Here is a 20,000-nt window from a genome sequence, read left to right on the forward strand (position 1 = left end):
GAATATAGCTACACATACACACTGATGACCGATGATCCTACTGACTGATGATTAAAACTATAGCTTGTATGATAGACTCACTAAAATGACCAGCTTTTGCAAAAAAACAAACAAACAAACAAAAAATAAACATTAGTGGCCAGACGTCTGATCACTATAACCGTATTTTCTTTGACTGACCCACCCAAATAACCAGCATTTAGGGGAGGATATATACCAGCACACACTTTGGTGACCAGTGCTTCTGAGTTCTGAGAACCAGTGCTTCTAAATTTCAATGCTTAAGTTGGAGGGAATCCAAGGTCCGTCAGCTCTCCACCATGCATGCTGGTCACTGTGTGAAGCTTATCTCCGATAAGGCTTTTTTTGAGCTCCAAGTCAAGGTGATTAATGGACGTGAGACCCCCAACCCTAGCTGCAGCACTCCCTCTGACCCCCCGCTGAGCACAGCTGTCTCTGTAACCGAAAGGTCAATAGAGTGGCCCAATGCGGTGCACAGGCAGATGTCTCTGGAGGAGCGTGACTGCAGATATACTGGAGTCCCCTGACGAAGCCTCAGGAGGGATCGTTATGATGCCGCTCATGCATGCAAAGACCCTGGACCTGCACTGATAGCTCTGTTCTTCGCCCCTTTCTCCACGCACCGTTTCGCTTTCACAAAAAACAAGACATCTTGAAAAGTGTACACAAGACATCACAATCCAATAGCAAACATGGTTGCTAACACGGTGGCTAACATCATTTAATTGCTTAGTTTTACTTATTCGTTACTCCTGAGGTGGAGGAGCAGTGGGGCCTTTTGTGTGCTGATGTGATTTATGTAACAGCTTTCAACATCATCACCCTTTTAAACCAGGCAACACACACACACACACACACACACACACACACACACACACACACACACACACACACACACACACACACACACATACTCACACACACACACACACACACACACACACACACATACTCACACACACACACACACACACACACACACACTCACACACACACACACACACACACACACACACACACATACTCACACACACACACACACACACACACACACACACACAGGGACACAGAGAGGGGGAGAGAGAGAGAGGGAGATGCACACCTTTCCTGTTTAGGTGAATGTCACCTTGGGAAGCATATTGCAGCATCACAGATGGGTGAGGAGTGGAGGGGGCAGGACCAAGAAATTCCCATAATGAAATCTCCAGTGTAAGGGAAGTATAGGAGACAGTGAGCGCGTAGAGGTTGATAGAGCATGTGTGTGTGTGTGTGTGTGTGTGTGAGAGAGAGAGAGAGAGAGAGAGAGAGAGGGAAATAAAGAGGGAGAGATTATAGACAGAGAGAGGGAGAGAGATAAAGAGATAGAGAGAGGGAAATAAAGAGGGAGAGAGAGAGCGATAGAGATAGAGTGCAGTTGCATGTGAGTAAAGGATGTATAGAACTCTAAGGTGGGGTAGGGTTGGATAGGGGACAGAGAGAGGAGAGATAGAGAGGGAGAGAAAGGGAGGGAGGGAGAGAGGGAGAGAAAGAGAGGGAGGGAGAGAGAGAGGGGGAGGCTGCTGAATTAAATGGGATAGGTGGGGGCAATAAAGAAGGTCGAGGGGGAGTAGAGAGGGGGTAGTAGAGGGGTAGGGGGAGTAGAGGGGTAGGTATAAAAGAAAAAATGAGAGTTGGAGCAGAGAGTTTTATAGGTAAAGCAGAAAGTGTGAGAGAGACTCTGACCACAGAAGAAATTACGTACAAATTACGACGTCTGAGATTCTACTATATAACACAGAAGGAACCATTTTTAAGAAGAAAACTATACTTTTGTGTCAGACTCATTCAGACTCAATAGCACCCAAATCAGGATGGCTTACCGCGAATAGTCAGTGAAATTGAAGTCTGTGGGGACTATCAACATAATAGCACTTCTGGAATTTGTAACCCGGTCTGACTTCTCTGGGTGTTTTTGTTAGCATTGTTTGTTTTTGTTGTTTATTCGAGACTTTGGGTAGAGGGAGAATGGACATCGAGAAAGGAAATCAGTGTATCTGAGGCTGTGGGAGCCAATGATGAGGGATGAGGAAGCAAAAGTCTTTGACAGAACTGCAGGATGGTGGGGAGGGCTGAAGAGAGAGAACGCAAGGAAAGGAGAGGGGCGAGAGAAAGAGAGAGAGACTACAGGACAGTAGGAAAGTCTTAAGAGAAATCTCTGCATCAAATGCTTAGCATCCACCTCATGCTTCTCTCTCTCTCTCTTCCTCTCTCCCTCTCTTCCTACCCCTCTGCGTAACTCCTGCCTCTCACTCCTAAAAGCTTTACAAGGGCTCCTTAAAAAAAACCTAAAAAAATGCAGCAACGACCTCAACCGTCCCGACAAGAATCCACAGGACTTTTTCTCTCTCCCTCTCTGCTCTCCTCCCTCCCTTCTCTCTCTTGCTCTGCTCCCTCCCTCCCTCCATCACTCCCCTCCCCTCCCCTCCTGTCGCTCCCCTCTGCTTCCTCTCTCCGGCTCTTACTCTTTCTGTTGAACCATGCCGAGGACGAGCACACAGCCAGCTCTCTCGGGCCTCCTCTCAGTGAAGGTGAGCACAAGGGCTTCAGCACCAAATCAGACCATTATTTTGCTTATTATCTGTATTTGTTTTTTAAGGTTTTTTTCAGGAGTGCTTTTACATAGGCGGTGTACTTGCCAACGTGATTTGACAACATGCTAGTTTTTCACACAGGGAAAAAAAGACATTAAAATCATCAGTGGATTTAGCTGGTAAGTCTCTCAATTAGCTGGACTTTTAATTAACTTCTGCTTCGTGCCCCTCTCTTGGGTGCTCTTGGGTATTTCTGAAACACACGTTGCTGCTAATTTGAACTTCATATGCTTAATATGCTTGTTTACAAAGTGTATTATATTACTGCTTAGATACTGCAACTGCTTGCTGGGAATATGTATCCATTTCGTTGTGAAGTCTTGCTGACTGTCTTTTCAGTGGTATTGCCAGCTTTATCAAGTAATTTTCTTACTTTATGCAAACACACACATATGGAAAATAGGTTTAGCTCTTCCATTTAGATGGTGAGCCTGAACAGAACACTGTTGGCTATTTTCTTTTACAATACAAATGTACTGTATAAATAATATCTGATGGAAAATGGCTTTCATGCCATTAAAACAACTTGCCTGATCAGCCTTATATCCACGTTTAGACAATATCCAGAGAAATGGTGTGAAATGTCATAGAATAATAGGGTAGAGATTTGGCTTCGATCTGTCCAGTATTTGCAAGTTTACGGAGCGCCCGGCTCCTCAATTGTGAATAATTTGACTCATTTGAAAAGTTTAGTTCTTGTTATAATTTATTTATGATTTCTCCAAGGATGCGTAAGAAATGACACGACATAAACGCTGAGTCTTGTAAGTCTGAATATTTAGTACAGTTGGAAGCAGTTCACAGAAACTACAGCGGCAGCTTTAAAAGAGCAGTGCTATGCATTCCTAAGGGCTGAGATCACATCACCTGGGATGAGACCAAGTTGCCATATGACTGGCTCAAAGTCAACTTAAAGGGAAATTATTGCTATCCTTGCGGCAGTAAGACTATGACAAAATCATTCAATGAAAAACAATATCTTAGCTGTTTCATGACTTCATCCCAAACTGTTTTATAGGGACGATATTCATCACAGTTTGCATCATGTTGTTATACACTAATAAGGTGTTAAGATAAATAAAATGAGCTGTTAACACAAATTGTTAATAGATTAATAAGGTAAAATAAAAAATAAGTGTATTATCTGACAGTTCAGGTTACTTTGATTTGTGACATTGACAAATATCGACATTGATACATTTTGATTTGTGAAATAGACAGAAATAAAGTGCCTGTATAGGAGCAGTTAATACTAAAAGTAGCACTCAGGTGGACATTGACAGAGTAACTGACTCATTGACATTATCCAGAATATCCAGAATATCCGGAATATCCAGAATATCCAGAGACAATTTCAATTCTCATCTGAAGGTGAAAGTAAAGCGATGTTGGCACATTTGTGGAGTACATAATACATGTGTAATTGCATGTCATATAAAACATTTCTTTAAGTAACATTTATATAAGCAAGGGTTAGTTAATCTAACGTTTCATCATATTAGATAAACACTACAAATATGGAGCCCAGAGATGAGGTATGAGGCTGAGTATGAATCGCTATATGATATGAACATTGAGAGAGAGTATTTCAAAGGGGCCATCCATTGTGCTATATTGTGGCAAACTGTATATAGGACATGAGAAGAGAGACTTTTTTCCCAAGAATAAATCCCAAATGGGAGAGGGGGGGGGGGGACTAGAAACGCCTTGTTATCCGCGTTATCAAACAGGTGTAGAATGAATGTTCTACAGAATAAGCAATATGCCCCGAGACGCTGCAGGTTACATGAGATTTCACAGCAGCTAAAGAGGCGTTGTTACTGTAGGCACGACACAAAACAGCTACTTTCTCCAGCAGTTGCTTTTAGTTTGGCGCCGTAACAAAAAAGGAATGAGGTCGCAGGTGTTTTAAAACAGATTTGAACACTGCTTAGCCAATCATTGCTGTGCTATTTGTTTTAGAATCATGCATTGTTGATCAAAGCATTATGCAAGGGCAACAACCTCGGAGTCCATTATCCCGCTTTTACCACTATTGCCACACTTGTGTTGTGTTCATTTGTGCTATGATTTCCACCTTTTGATGGCTAAAACTGTCCTGTTTGTGTAACTACCTTTTAAAACCTACCAAAAAACTAGAACTCCTTTGTAGGTGTGCAATTATCTAAAAAATAATTGACATTCTAAAAAGCGCATCACAATAGGATATTCCACTAAGCAGTGGAATTAAAGGCACCCTTAAGAGTATAACATAACGTTTTCAAAATCATTTTGATGGCACATAACCTCAAAACATGACGAACAGCACTTCTGCCATTGTCTGAGTGGCCCTTTGTAGGCAATTACCGACCTAGCAACTTTCTGCAACACTGTCCCAACCCCATCCGAAATCGAAATGAAAAAGCTGCTATTACAGACTGCTGTCAGTGCATTCCCTCTATACTGTATCAGAGTTATGTTTAACTCCCTCTATACTGTATCGGAGTTATGTTTATACTTTGAGGCAAAAGATGCATATTTAGTTTGTTTATTATTACACTTCTCAACTGTAGGGGGACCCCAAGAGCAAATCTTCTTTAGTGCTGCTTTAAGGTCTCCTCACATCGGCACCGACATGAGTGTGACACACTCCGCTTTCGACGTTCAATTATATTTGATTGCACTGTTTTCAAAACAACTACTCACCACCGCCGAACCCTTTTACGGCCACCTTGTAGATGACAATTCAGTTCTATTTTTGTTGGTGGTAGAATCAATTGTTTATTGAGTGCTTGTCAGTTAAAAATGCTGGAGTGTGTGTGTGTGTCAGAAAGTGAGCAGGACAGCCGATGTGAGCAGGATCAGTATGGCAACATGTATAGGCAGATCAAACCACAAGGTTTGATGTTCCTGTAGCTCTCTGTAGAAGATGGGGCAACAAAGGGGAGAAAAATGTACCTCATAAGCCTGTGGGTTTGTACCTCATAACTCTGTGGTCGTACCTCATAATAACCCTGTGGTCGTACCTCATAATAACCCTGTGGTCGTATCTCATAAGCCTCGGGTTGTACCTCATAACTCTGTGGTCGTACCTCATAAGTCTGTGGTCATACCTCATAATAACCCTTTGGTCGTACCTCATAATAACCCTGTGGTCGTACCTCATAATAACCCTGTGGTCCTACCTCATAATAACCCTGTGGTCGTACCACATAACCCTGTGGTCGTACCTCATAATAACCCTGTGGTCCTACCACATTACCCTGCGGTCGTACCTCATAATAACCCTGTGGTTGTACCTCATAACTCTGTGGTCGTACTTCATAACCCTGTGGTCGTACTTCATAATAACCCCGTGGTCGTACCTCATAATAACCCTGTGGTCGTCCCTCATAATAACCCTGTGGTCGTACTTCATAATAACCCTGTCGTCGTACCTCATAATAACCCTGTGGTTGTACCTCATAACTCTGTGGTCGTGCTTCATAACCCTGTGGTTGTACCTCATAATAACGCTGTCACCGTACCCCATAATAACCTTGTGGTCGTACCCCATTATAACCCTGTGGTCGTACCCTATAATAACCCTGTGGTCGTACCCCATAATAACCTTTGTGGTTATACCCCATAACCCTGTGGTCATACTGTGAGACATTATGTCTGTGCTGTGCTAAGCAGTTGAGCATTTTTTTCTGCTGAGTCAGGCTAGCACAGCCTCTCGAACATGAGCCCTGTCAAACAGAACCGAAAGGCAGACTGTCAGCCAAACCAGCCCATCCGGCGGTAACGGAGGATGTCTAGACGAGTTACCGGTGACATTCACGAGACTGTGATCAACACATTGTGTCAGTTTTCAGTTAGGCTTTTATATGTTATGGTGGTGCTAGCTGAAAACAATGGGCAGGTAGTGCGTTAGCTTTGCTAATGTAGATAGACACCAAGAGAGCAGAAAGAACTGCTGCTGCCGGTTCAGTCCGAGCTTCTATCACACCACACTGATTGTGCTTTGGACGGCGACTCAGAGAGCGGTTCAGTTGATCTGCCCAGGTCTGGCCCAAGTCTGGCCCAAGTCTGGCGCCCTGTTCCCTGCCCGGCTCGGCTTGCCCTGGCTCTGTGCTTTTCTCTCTGCCAGCTCTCCGGGCACCAAAACAAAGGGCATTCTACGTGACAGCTGCCGCACTGTGTGTGTTTTAGAGTGTGAGTGTGCGCTCTAGTGCGTGCGTGTCTGCGCGTGTGTGTGTGTGTGTGTGTGTGTGTGTGTCTGTGTGTGTGTGTGTGTGTGTGTGTGTGTGTGTGTGTGTGTCTGTGTGTGTGCCTGTGTTACAGTGCTTGAGTGTAAGTGTGAGCATTTGTGTGTGTGTGTGTGTGTGAGGCTGTTGAGGCACATTCACATGCACGTGTCACCTTGAGCGTCGGTGGCGGTGCGTTGGTGTGCCTGCGCCCCCTGGGAGCCACTGGCGCTGCAGCAGGTAATGCCCTCTCGACCTCTCCTGTCAGCTCCTCTCTCCATGCCCCATTTACCAGCCGCAGACCCAGATACCTGCAGTCTACTTTCATAATCACACAGGCACACACTCTCTCTCTCTCTCTCTCTCTCTCTCTCTCTCACACACACACACACACACACCCTTACACTACCTATACACTGGGCTGTTTGTTTCCAAATATGGATATAGACAAATGGAGTGGAAGGAGAAGAGGGAAGATCACAATGAGTTTTCTGAGTAGATTTAAAGCAATAGTACATTGAAAATGTACAATGGACGTTCTTACATGCATCTTGTTTTGGTGTCATCAAATGTGCACTTGTTATTCCCTTCCAGTTTTTTTGTCATTCTATATATATACTGTAGATCATCCCACTAAAATGTAAGAGATGCTGAAGCCTGTCAGCTACAGTACTGTCACCAACAAACACCAGCTAGCATGCTAACTGAGTTGCATCTGTTCCAGGTATACTGTTGTGTTGTTACTGAGTACTGAGTAGAACTGGGCCTGAAAAAGACTCACATTGGGATTTGACATTATAATCCCATGGATTATAACCCCATGGTCCAACACACTCTTTTTAATCGCCCTAACAATGTCTTTCACACACCTGCCATTTAAGTCTGTTTTTTTTTTATCTTAGCCTTCACTCTTCTGGATACAAAATGGTGGTAGAAATACATGACGTACATGACGAATCCATATTATTTATTTATTTATTGACATAGGACAGCTTTCAGCTGGAATTGTGTGTCATGCATGAAACATATGTATCATACTACCCCCACATAAAGAGCATTTTAGTCCATGACACAGAATAATAACAATATAGATGAACAGTGGAACACACACACACACACACACACACACACACACACACACACACACACACAAACAAACACACACACACACACACACACACACACACACACACACACACACACACACAAATTTGCTCTACTTCTGTCAGTAGTCAGTGTATGCAAAACTAAATAAGACACGTCAAAACAAATGGTCTTTTTTTTCCAAATCATTTTGTCTTTTTATTTCAAATTATGTCCGTGACTACAGATCATTCTTCAGGACAATGCAGCACAAGCTATTTTCATCTGCTTTTGCTTTTTTAATTATTATTTATTATTTTCTTTCTTTTTTTTTTTTCCTTTAAGTGTCCAATGTGAACAGGCGAGAGCCGGCCCCCTAAGGACCCACCAACTCCGCCACAACCGGACAAAGGTAGCAGTAGAAGCATGCATGAGCGCACATAGACAGCTAGGCAAAGGGCTGGGGCTAGTTTCTAAGGCTCCCCCTGGAGTCTGAGACCCATGGAGAGGGGGTAGGAGAGGGTGGGTTGGGTTTGGGTAAGGGGGTGAGGATATGTGTTGTATAATGCCAAATGTTTTACTTTAGACATTTTTGTTATCTATGAAATTGGCATGCATTTATTCATTTTAGAAAAGTCAGAGGTAAATTTGTATTTTGTTGTTGTTGTTGTTGTTGTTGACATTGGGCTGTGCTGTGCTTGGTTTTAGTACAAATAAGCCACATACACCCTCAATTACTGATTTAATTGAATGTGTTAGTTGTTAGCAGCTTTAAACAAATGCCTAAGCAATGACACCAACACACATCTTTATAACATCAAACAAAACAAGTGCAGTATGTGTGTTTATGTGTGTGTGTGTGTGTGTGTTTCCCTGCCTGAGTACTATGATAACATGTAGTTGTCCTCAAAATTAGCATTATACATTTAACTATCACAAAATTAGACGTTACAGAAATAATAGATTGTTTTTCCAAAGCATTTTCAAATGTCATGACATCTTTACAGTGAACACAGTGTAATAATGTTTTAAAAGGGACATCAAGAGTATGTATAAAGAGTGCCCATGACTTCATGCCATCACAACCAACATTCACAGGGCACACCTCCACATGACCTGCACTTTATTGGATTCAGTTCAGATTCATTTGGGTAACCTGAATAAGGGCTTTACATGCAATAAGCATTTCCAAACAGCTCATACAGAATAAATCAATTCCAGTGATACAATTAGGTTTTAGAGACTTTTCTGATGGACATTTTGGAGCAAAACGATCTAGTCCTTGTACTGGTCTTTATAACTTTCATAATGGTTGCGATAAATGTCTCTTGTCCAAAAACTCCATGGACTGTCTTAACATTAGTCCATGACATTTGTAATAAAACCTCATGTCATGTCACATTTCAGTCTAGATTAAGGGCCGTTCACACCAGGAACAATAACTATAAAGATATTTGTGGACGAGCCTCCACACTGGCCATTGATAAATATATATATATATATATATATATATATATATATATATCTCTGTGTTGATTAATGTGCTGTCTAGAATTTAAAGGATTATTCTGATTGACTGTCAGATTTTTATCGTTCTCATAATCACTCTGAAAGTGATCCCGGATGATATTGTTCTTCATGTCGTTATTGTTACAGTTAATGTGTGGATATGTGTTATCACTCATATTGGCTAGAGTGATTTTGCCTTCTTTTTTGCCTTTAGCATTATCGTTATCTTTCTCAGCATGAACAACCCTTTAGCTTTGATTTCATATTTCACAATTGTCAATGCTTTGTGCCAGCAGCATACCATGTTCTACCACATTTTTACCATCTTTCTATTGGTAATAGACCAAAACTCTAAACTCGCCTATACGGCCTGACAAATGTAGCATCAGAAACAAAAGTTTTGGTCCACAAATGCTTCTTATGAGAATCAGGATTTATAAATTAAATTTACATTTTTGTCAGTGAGGTAAATTTGATTGTTTAGTAAATATGCTGCATTCTATATACCTAATGTATATTGTTCTCTATTTATTGATTGTGATGTACAAATATGCAAGTGGTCTTTTAACTAATTTATTAAACTCTATTTGATAAAATACTCTGGCAGTGGCTATCCCCAGCGCTACACTGGTTAATAAAGTATCAGTTGAGATAAGTAAAATATAAGCCTTCACAATTCTAAACTTTGATAGATGGCTTAAAGAACTCTATATAGGTGTATACCATAACTCTTCATATATTTATCTGTACCATATGCGTAATAGAATATAGTGTTATACAACTAAAATGTTAACAATTAATCATTGTACAAACTGAGGTCTCAAACAATACATTCAAAATACATAAGACACCAGAAATGATCCCAAAATAGCAATTGTATTAACCCCCCTGCTGTACAGTGTTTGGCTTATAAAGTCTATCGTTTTTGTCCTTACAAATTTAATTTTATGTATCAAGTTTATGTTCCCTGAAGGTACACTGTATTTGTGAACTAGGCATGATATGCATCCTAGCATGTAAAAATGAATTACTTGATCTTTATGTGTGTGTGTGTGTGTGTGTGTGTGTGTGTGTGTGTGTGTGTGTGTGTGTGTGTGTGTATACAGACATTTGTTGTGTGTGTGTGTGTGTGTGTGTGTGTGTGTGTGTGTGTGTGTGTTTGTGTGTGTGTGTGTGTGTGTGTGTGTGTGTGTATGTGTTTGTGTGGAGTAATGAGGTCTCTGTGTCTAATAAGGGTGTATGCATGAATGTTCCCTTTGTGTGTGTCTGTGATATGCTGTCAGTAGACCTCTTCATGCATGTATAGGTGCAGTGGAACATATTTAATTGATACTTGTACAGTATTGGGGGATGACAGTGCTTTCCGTAGACTAAGTGGGATCTGTCATTGTGTGCGCAAATGAAAACATGCTAAGGTGCGATGCCAAATAACTGCACAACAAACTGCACCCAGGTGACGAAGGCATGACTCAACAACACAGTAGCAAGCAGTGCAACAAACAAGGAAAATAACTACCTTAGTGTTCAGATCTTCGCCAAGAGGAATTATCCATATAACACAAACTCCAACATACACAAACACATTCTCTCTCTCTCACACACACACACACACACACACACACACACACACACACACACAGATGCATTCTGTATCTGTCTCCCATACTAAGATCTGGGAGTAGATGCACGTACCCTAGCGGGACCGCTGGGTTAAATGCTATCTAAGGGGTTCTCAAGATGCAAACAGATACAAAAGAATGTACACCACCCAGCACACATATGAAACTGTCCCTTCATACACTTGGCACACAGACACTCTAACTAGCTATCATATAAAGAAGATATGGATATGCCTGTCCCACATTGGTCCCTAGAGATAAACATGAGGCTTGGGGAAAGATACAGGAAACCTATCCATAGTTAAGGGAAAACAAAAACATCTTCATTCTTCATTTAGATAGCCAGGTAAACTACTCAACAGTGGGACACGGTGACATGTGCTTGTTTAGAAAGATTTTTTTTTTTACTCTATTATACAGTTGTTACCTTTTTATAAAATAGTTTGGCAGCTTGTGGAAGACAAAAACAAATTGAAATCACAACACACTCTGGAAGATACGCTAAATAACGACTCCAGTAAACCAAAATCGCTTGTGTGGAAATATTCTCATGGATTCCCATTCTACTGTTTTAGTCCATGAGAGAGAGAGAGAGAGAGAGAGAGAGAGAGAGAGAGAGCAAAAGTGGCAGTGTTCAGACGGCTAGCCTAACTTGTTCTTAACCTGTAATCTAGATGCTTAGTTTCTGGGACATCTACACTAAGAAAGACCAAGGAACCAGGACATGTGGATAGCCAGACTCAGATCGGCCTGTTCGGTACAGTAGACTTGAAGCAGTTTGTTGCTTGGATGTGGGCCTTTGCCCGTAGTCTGAGATCTTGTGCGAAGGAACAAGAAGAGGATCGGGGCTAAAGGTGAGGCAGTTGCAGGACGTTGACTCAAGCAAGGTTCAATATACATCTTCAGGCAGGGAATATATATTTCTGCAACAAAGGGAAAGAGAGGGAAGGGTGACAAATAGAAGGAGAGAGAGGGGGAGGGAAGGAGAGAATATGAGAAAAATATTGCCATATGTGTGGATTGTGTTACCCCATTCCTGCTCTGCCGGTTATTGGATGAGCAGACCAAGCACTGTTTACCGGCCCCCCTGGCTAGCACATAGACATTAGGCTCCTGTGACGGCTATCACATTACACTTGTTCATGTGTATACTAACTTCATAATTCCTGGCTGTTTAGATAATAAACTAAGATGAGATGAGCTGTCTTTGCTGTGAAGACTCTCTTCAACCATATTCTGCATAGTTACCACTACGTATCTCATGCCGTAGGGTTCCCAGATTCTATCTGCCATCAGTACCTGAGCTGACTCTTAATGTAATCTCATTTAACGTGTAGAGTTGCTTTGCTACTGTTTATGAACTTGCTTCTTTTCCAATTGGAGTGGAAGAGATACGGAAGCTACTCTAGCCCCTGCATTTAGCTCAAGGTGAGAGAAAGCCCGTATTCAGGCCTTAGAGTTGTGTTAGGACTGACATCAGGCTACAAGGTCTCTTGTGCAATACTGAGCATCTGGTTTGCAAGTCTGAGACTAACTTTGGGATCTCCGGGTAAAAAATGGCTGATGTGGCCGCTTGCTTGATGTGGCCCTTTGGAGACCAGCAAACTTGCACGCTTTGCCCCACTAGCACCTGCAGAGATGCACCTGCAGTTTGCAGACTCTGTCTTTCAGCAGGAGCGCGGCAGTGGAAACACATGGAAGACTGACTGCAGCATTAAAAGATGCTCTTTGATCTCAATCACCAGGCTTAAGGCATGCACTTTTCTGAGTGAGTTAAGTCTCTCTCTATGTCTCTCTCTCTCTCACACACACAAACACACACACAACTACATATACTGTATGGCTACACACATAGAAATACACACTACACACACCACTGTAAACACCAGAAATAGCATTATCACGACAGATCACAGGAACAAAGAACTACAGGAGAACTGAAGGGCCAATTTACAGAAACTGAGCACCAATCACTGCAAGGTTCTTAGAATCTTTTAAAATGCACTGGTCTTCTTATATGATTCCAATTAAACTCCGTGTATAGAAAGGGTTCCTTATTTGGAAACACATATTTTATCTGAAAGAGGTAGAAGACCCCTATTTCTGAATGAAATTGCAATGTTTATGTATATCCTTGAGAAAGAGAAACACTTCTATAAGACAAATGTTAATTTATAATCCACAGAATGTTGGTTTCATTGAAGTGTTTTGTTAATAAGAATATATTTAGCCCTGTGATTTGTACATGTCTGTAAAACAGGCCCTTAGAGACACCAATGTTAAGAGTTAGAGGTACGCCACTGAAGGAGATGATGAAGATGGTCAAGACATAAAGATTCACAAGAGCTCATAGGACACCACAGTTTATCAAATACATAGGGCTGAAAACTAAAATCAGTGCCTAGCTTTTCGCATGTATTCAAGGAGATTATGAAACTTATCTACATGTAAATCCATGATGGGTTTGGATTCACATGACTAGTTCAAATGACATAGGTGGATTCTAGACTATTCATGCTTGAATTAAGTCAAGCGCATATCTAATAGGCTACTGTACTTCATGTGTACTGAGTCCTGTATTGCTAATTTTCACTACACGTTTGCAGACCATTCAATGTCACCTTGTGTGCTAGGTTAGCTAACACTAGCCTAATGTGAACATGGATGTATTCCCCATGTCCCATTCTTAATCTTTCCTATAAAGTTATAGAATTGCCAGAGTTACGGTGTAGTGTGCGTACATTTGGAGAAGAAACAGACACACAACTGTGAAAGAAGAGAGAGAGAGAGAAAGAGAGAGAGAAAGAGAGAGAGAGAGAGAGAGAGAGCACAAAGAGCACTACTGCTACTAGATGATGCATCAGGAGAGGAAGGGAAGGAGGAATAATCACAATGACAAACACAATGGCAAAGAGAGGAGGCACGTCCACATAGGAAAAGGAGGGAAAGGGGGGAGCCAATCAGTGTTGGCCACCCAGAGTCACATGACCACTACAACACACGATGTACCAATCAGGTTTTACCAGCACATTAGAGGCGGGGCAGGCTCCACCAACCCAAGGCCCTCTGGAACCAGCAGCCTGGTTACAGTTGTCTGTTGTGTTTGCAACAGGCACACACACACACACACACACACACACACACACACACACACACACACACACGTGTGTACAAAATACACACACACACACACACACACAAACATAGATGCAGATGTGTTGGAAAAGAAAAACATGGAAAAAAATAATTGTCACCTAGACATCTAATAGATTGTACTATGCTAATCAAATTTTTTTGGGAGAATCTCTTAATATTGTTCACAATTTTGTATGCACACCGTTGTGGGTAACCTGAGAATCAGAATAAACATAATGATAATCCAACAATTAGTGATCTATTCAACCTTTCTGTCAGCTCAAGATATCTTTGAAAACATGAAACCACCAAAAAAAAAACAGTTTCTACTGTACATGCTCAGCTGTCATTACAAAGAAATAGGAAGTTAATTTGGCTATACCAGAACATAATCAGATGGAAAGTGTTTGAGAGAAGTTGTTGGAGCAATATACTATATTTTCCAAGAAAGAGGTTCTGTGACACACAATGCAGTTGGATCTTATCATAAGTTCATTTTATCTTCAAACAGATCTAAATGTAGTTGATGTCTATGGCTGCACATATTGTTTAGTCACGTTAAGCATAGAAAACTACAAAACTACAGCCGGTGCTGTTTCAAGTCTCATGTGGGGGAACACTATTACATTTGCATGGGCCCATCGAGAGGAGCTGCTGTTGCATATGACAACATCCACAGTGATGCTCAATGCTTTTTTGTGCAGCTGTGTGCTTGTCAGTGCATGTCAGCTCAGCAGATGGACGTGGGATATGTTTAAAGAAGAAGAAGGAGAAGAAAAAGAAGAAGAAGAAGAAGAAGAAGAAGAAGAAGAAGAAGAAGAAAACAACAACAACCACCACAACAAAGGGAGAGATTTTACTAAAAATGTAGTAAGTTAGATATAAGAATTCTTCATTACTAAAAATGTGGAAAGAGAGAATTAAGGGAAAAAAGAATGAGAGAGAAAAAGAGAGGAGTGAGAGAACCATGGACAGGAGAAAGAAAGATTAAGAGACAAAAAAGAGACAAATAAACAGAAAGAAGAGACAACATAAAAATGATGAACAGAACAGAAAAGGAAGACAGAATGACAGGGAAAAGAGAAACAGAGAAAGAAATAGAAAGTAAAAGAGGGATAGATGGAGACAGAGAAAAAGAGATAGAAAAATAGAGAGAGAGAGAGAGGGAGAAAGAGGGAAGAGTGGTACCCACTTGGTGCCCTCCTCCGTGCCCCCCTCCGGGTCCAGCTTGCCCTCCTCCTCCATCTTCTGCTCGTCGGAGATGAGCTCCTGTTTCCGGTGGCGACGCACGCACTTCACCACCACCATGGAGAGGATGAGCAGGGCCAGGATGCCCCCCACCGACGCGCCGATCACCACGGCGATGGTCGTGTCCCGAGGGGGCGGCACTGCAAACAAACAGAACACACGCACAAATATTGTTACCAACATGCACACATAAACACATTTTAATACCACAGTGCACACACATACAGTACACGTTACCAAAACGCACACATACACACATTTTAAAGGTAAACTATGCAGGTTGTTTAGCTTAATATGAAAGTTGTAATTTACCTTCATTTACCAGCCTCAGAGTCATTGAAATGGTTATATGACTTTTTTCGGGTTGAATGGTGGCCGACTCGCTTCCCCCTAGCGCCTGTGAGCGGAAACACCACCCTTGCAACTGTGGGCCGGCGGGCCGACGGCCTCAGTGTCAGGAAGTATAACGAGTGTAACGAATTGCTTTACTGCATTCAAATACACATACACGCCAGGCACCGGCTAGAAAAAGGTAGCGATGGAGTTTCTCAGACATTCGTCATGACAGAGCCAGCGAAAAAGAAGCAAAAACTGAGAAAACAGTAAGGAAATTGCCAATACTGCATAGTTTACCTTTAATACCAATGCACACACGCACACATATACACCCAAACATTTTAATACAAACACACAAACACATGTATAAACACACACACACACAAAAACACACACACACACATTGAGCTGGGATCAATAGTGAGTTTGTGTTGTTGTCTTTAGTGTAATCTTTATACAGTAATTTCCCGTTTCACATTGCGTATAAACAGGTCTGATTTCCCAAAGGAATATTTAGGCTGTTTAGACATGTTACCCACCACTAGTTGACTGTGACCTACAGCGCTGACTAGTGATTTCAACAGTCGACTAGTTGACTCTGGCCTACAGCACTGACTAGTGATTTCAACAGTCGACTAGTTGACTGTGACCTACAGCGCTGACTAGTGATTTCAACAGTCGACTAGTTGACTAGTTGATGAGACCCCTAAGAAGCATGAATAACTAAAACACATGAGCACCACTAAATTCAATTGTCTGGGAGCTTACTTGTCGCTTGAGGCTGTGTGTGTGTGTGTGTGTGTGTGTGTGTGCGTGTATATATGTGTATGTGTGTGTGTGTGTAGCTGAGTGAGTGGCATGGAGTTGAAATGGGCTGACAGTCCCATCAATAAGTAAAAGTCATGAAGGTGCTGAATCATCTAGTATGGCACACTGCTGCAGCACATGCACTGCAGTACAACAATACACACTTATGGTACACACACACACACACACACGCACACACAGACACAGAGACACACACACACACACACACACACACACACACACACACACACACACACACACACACACACACACACACACACACATACACACGCACACGCACACGCACACGCCACACGCACACGCACACACACACACAGAGCAAATCACTTTCTCACACCATAGGCAGGCATATGAAATAATGAACAAATGAATGAATGAAGGAAAGAGAAGACAGAAGAAGTGTTAATTCAGTGTTTCCAGCTAGATAGGCATAAAAATGAATGGATGAATGGATGAATGAATGGATGAATGAATGGATGAATGGGTGGATGGATGAATGGGTGGATGGAAGAAGAGGAGAAGAGAAGATGAATACAGACATATGGCTAGACACACTGATGTAGACAGAGGCTAATGATAAGGTTTATGTGGAACATGACGAATGATATGTGATGAATAAAGAATGTGCTTGGTTTAATGATGACTGACTGTGACTTGCAATGCTGCCCGGATTAGAATCACTAAAATAAGGTTTAGGTTAGCACAGTTATGCTTCGGCTATCTCATTTGCATTGCCCTTTCCTTACTCTATCATAAAGCACATACATTTGCATGGTAACTAGTTATTTTGATTATTCATCCATTGTAATCATATGGGACATATCATCACTTTTTATCTTATATAGTCACTTTGGAATCTTTTACATGTGTTGGCATGCACATGATAGTGGCATGATGTCACTAAGCACCCACTGTCATTCACAGTTGCTTATTTACTCTTTTACAAATGTTACATAACATATTAGTCACCGTATAAATGTTGCCGTTTTTTCGGTAAATTGAATAGCAGTAAGAACATTATGAAGGGGCCTTAGAAACAGTGATAGTAACAGTGATATTATGACAAACTACAGATACAATCTAAACTTTTCCTGGCCATTCTTCTCATAAAACAGACAGACAGACAGACAGACAGACAGACAGATAGATAGATAGATAGATAGATAGATGTGCCTTTATTGTCTCCAAATGAAGAAATATGTTTTGGCCAGTTGGGATACAGTGGATGTAGCAGACAGATTAATGAAATGAAAACATCAATGCAGACAACATCAAAAGTGGACCTTGTTAGTGGATCTGAAGCCAAAGCGAGCTGCTACGGGGGTTTGCAGGGATGGAAATAACCTGGTCTCATAAGCGAAACGTTCCCCTGGTCAAACGCATCTTGGTTGTTTTTTTTTTAGAGAGCAGCCCAGGGATTTTAGCTCAATTGTCAACACGGCCTGACACCTGCTCCTAGGTACAGCTTTTCGCGGGTTCGAGCCCAGCCGCGTAATTCAACACAACGCACGGACACCGGACTCGGCACGCGGCCGGATGCGAACCTGCAAACAGCTGCTAATGAGACCAGGTTGGATGGAAACTCGTACCAGCCAAATGCTGGTCAAATACGAAACTGGTAAAATAATGTTTTTTTTTGGTCAGTGGCTGGCGGATTTTGCAATTTATTTGTAGTTGTAGTTGTCCACATTTTGAAAAGTTAGTTTTCCCCCTGGTGTGTTGTGAGGGCCAGATTTGACCCAGTGTGTGAACGTACGTTCTGTCACCACAACGAGCTCGATGGTCCCGAGGCCCAGCACGCGGTCCGGTGGGTTGTGCACCCAGCAGTGGTACAAGCCCTCGTCGGAGATCTGCACGTCCTCCAGGGTGACCGACAGATCGTTCTTCTCCACGTTCCCCACGAACGCCACCCGGTCCCCAAACCGCATGCCGGTCGGCTGCATCTTGTTCTTATGAAAGATCATGAACTACACAACAAACAAAAAATAACACACAGACAGACAAACATGTAAACAAACACAAAAATATTGTACTCTGGTTAGGTAGATAGCAGGGCCGTAGTCACCATAGACATTGAGGGGGACGTGTCCCCCCCAATATTCAAATATGACCAAAATGTCCCCCCCAATATACGGACATAGAAAAATAAAGCGCCATACTAGGCCTACAGGAAACCAACACACATCTGAAATGTAATCAAACGTAACTAATGCACAAATTAGTGACCTATGGTTCCAGAGTAGCCTACACCCCTGAGTGGTTTATCCTGGTGATTTTCCGTTTTTCGTTACTGGCGTGCGCTATTAAAAGCTTCCATTTACTGCACCCTACTGCAGTGAGGTAGGGCTGTCAACAATATCGCAAAAGCTACCGGTACAATTTTCACAAAACTTATTGGAAAGGTGTAGCACAGGCTAAGGAAACCCCATACATGTTTGGAGCCGATCAGACTGAAAGGACATTTGGACATTTTCCATATTGTAGCCTATTCTCGTAATGATAGCGAAAGTGAAACGTTTTATTTTAAATGATGAATTTGTGCAAGCCTGTGTCATTTCTTTCACGTCTTTCAACATAAATAATGCATCATATGCTAGTAGTAATGCCAGAAATTACCGTGTATAGGCCTCTTAGAAATGATTGTTGCATCTTGCATATTATTTAGATGCGCACTCAATCACGCATCCATGCAGGCAAAACGTGATCAAATGTGGCGACGGCACACAAGTTGGAAAAAAAGTGACGATAGAAAAAAGTTTACAATGTGACGATAGCCTACAGTTAATGTGAATCACGGACAATAACCAAAGAAAGGAATTTGCACCTCCATTCACCAATTAAAGGCTGTAGTAGGCCTAGTGTTTCTACATGTTGGCACAAAACGTAATTTCTGTCAGAAGCCAGTCTATAATGCATACAGGGGTAACATGAGGTGAGTCAGACAGAAGAGGGGCCTGTCTTAGTAGCCTATTCCTGAATCCTGTCCCTTTCAAACTATGTTAAAATTGTGTGATTAGCCGCCAGCATAATAAAATCTAAATTAAAAGACAAAATCTTACTAGGCCAAACCTTAGTTTAATCTTCAGGTGTAAGTAATAAGTCAACTAACCACATTCTGTTTAATATAGAGGTCATCATAAGATACTCTAGTTTGTAAAAGTATACATTTTGAACACAAATGGAGTCACGGGTCCAGGGATGGATTACTGAATGGGCTTACTGGGCCCAAGAGCTCAGGGGGCCCTGAAGCCCAAGCCTCTGTGTGAAGTTGCTTCTTTTCCACCCTTCTCTTTTCACAAAACTCACCAGAAGTCATCTGGTGGGTCATTTTTAAAAAAATAAAAAAATCTTCCGTGGGAGAATGCCTCAGGACCCCTCTATCT

At 41.9% G+C, this 20,000-nt stretch overlaps 1 protein-coding gene and 1 long non-coding RNA gene across 3 annotated transcripts in view; one reads left to right on the forward strand and one right to left on the reverse strand.

Annotated features, from left to right (window-relative positions):
- The first annotated feature begins 2,547 nt into the window (after nucleotides 1–2,547).
- On the forward strand, nucleotides 2,548–8,433 carry LOC125307976. The gene is made up of 3 exons (XR_007195809.1): nucleotides 2,548–2,588; nucleotides 2,733–2,770; nucleotides 8,288–8,433. It is a non-coding gene; the product is annotated as an uncharacterized LOC125307976 (long non-coding RNA).
- Nucleotides 8,434–8,462: 29 nt separating this feature from the next.
- Nucleotides 8,463–20,000, reverse strand: part of scn2b (sodium channel, voltage-gated, type II, beta) — a 21,342-nt gene continuing 9,804 nt past the window's right edge. The window contains exons 3-6 of one of the 2 annotated variants that reach the window (XR_007195808.1): nucleotides 18,374–18,584; nucleotides 15,398–15,593; nucleotides 14,094–14,164; nucleotides 8,463–11,993 (exon numbers count right to left, since the gene is read on the reverse strand). Coding sequence is in view for 1 of the 2 variants with exons in the window: in XM_048264107.1 (XP_048120064.1) it covers nucleotides 11,960–11,993; nucleotides 15,398–15,593; nucleotides 18,374–18,584 (441 nt within the window). In the remaining variant the exon portion in view is untranslated. The remainder of the gene's footprint in view (nucleotides 11,994–14,093; nucleotides 14,165–15,397; nucleotides 15,594–18,373; nucleotides 18,585–20,000) is intronic. The other variant, XM_048264107.1, reaches the window with a different exon arrangement.

The sequence above is a fragment of the Alosa alosa genome, chromosome 15 (genome assembly GCF_017589495.1).
Source record: "Alosa alosa isolate M-15738 ecotype Scorff River chromosome 15, AALO_Geno_1.1, whole genome shotgun sequence".
Taxonomy (NCBI): domain Eukaryota; kingdom Metazoa; phylum Chordata; class Actinopteri; order Clupeiformes; family Clupeidae; genus Alosa; species Alosa alosa.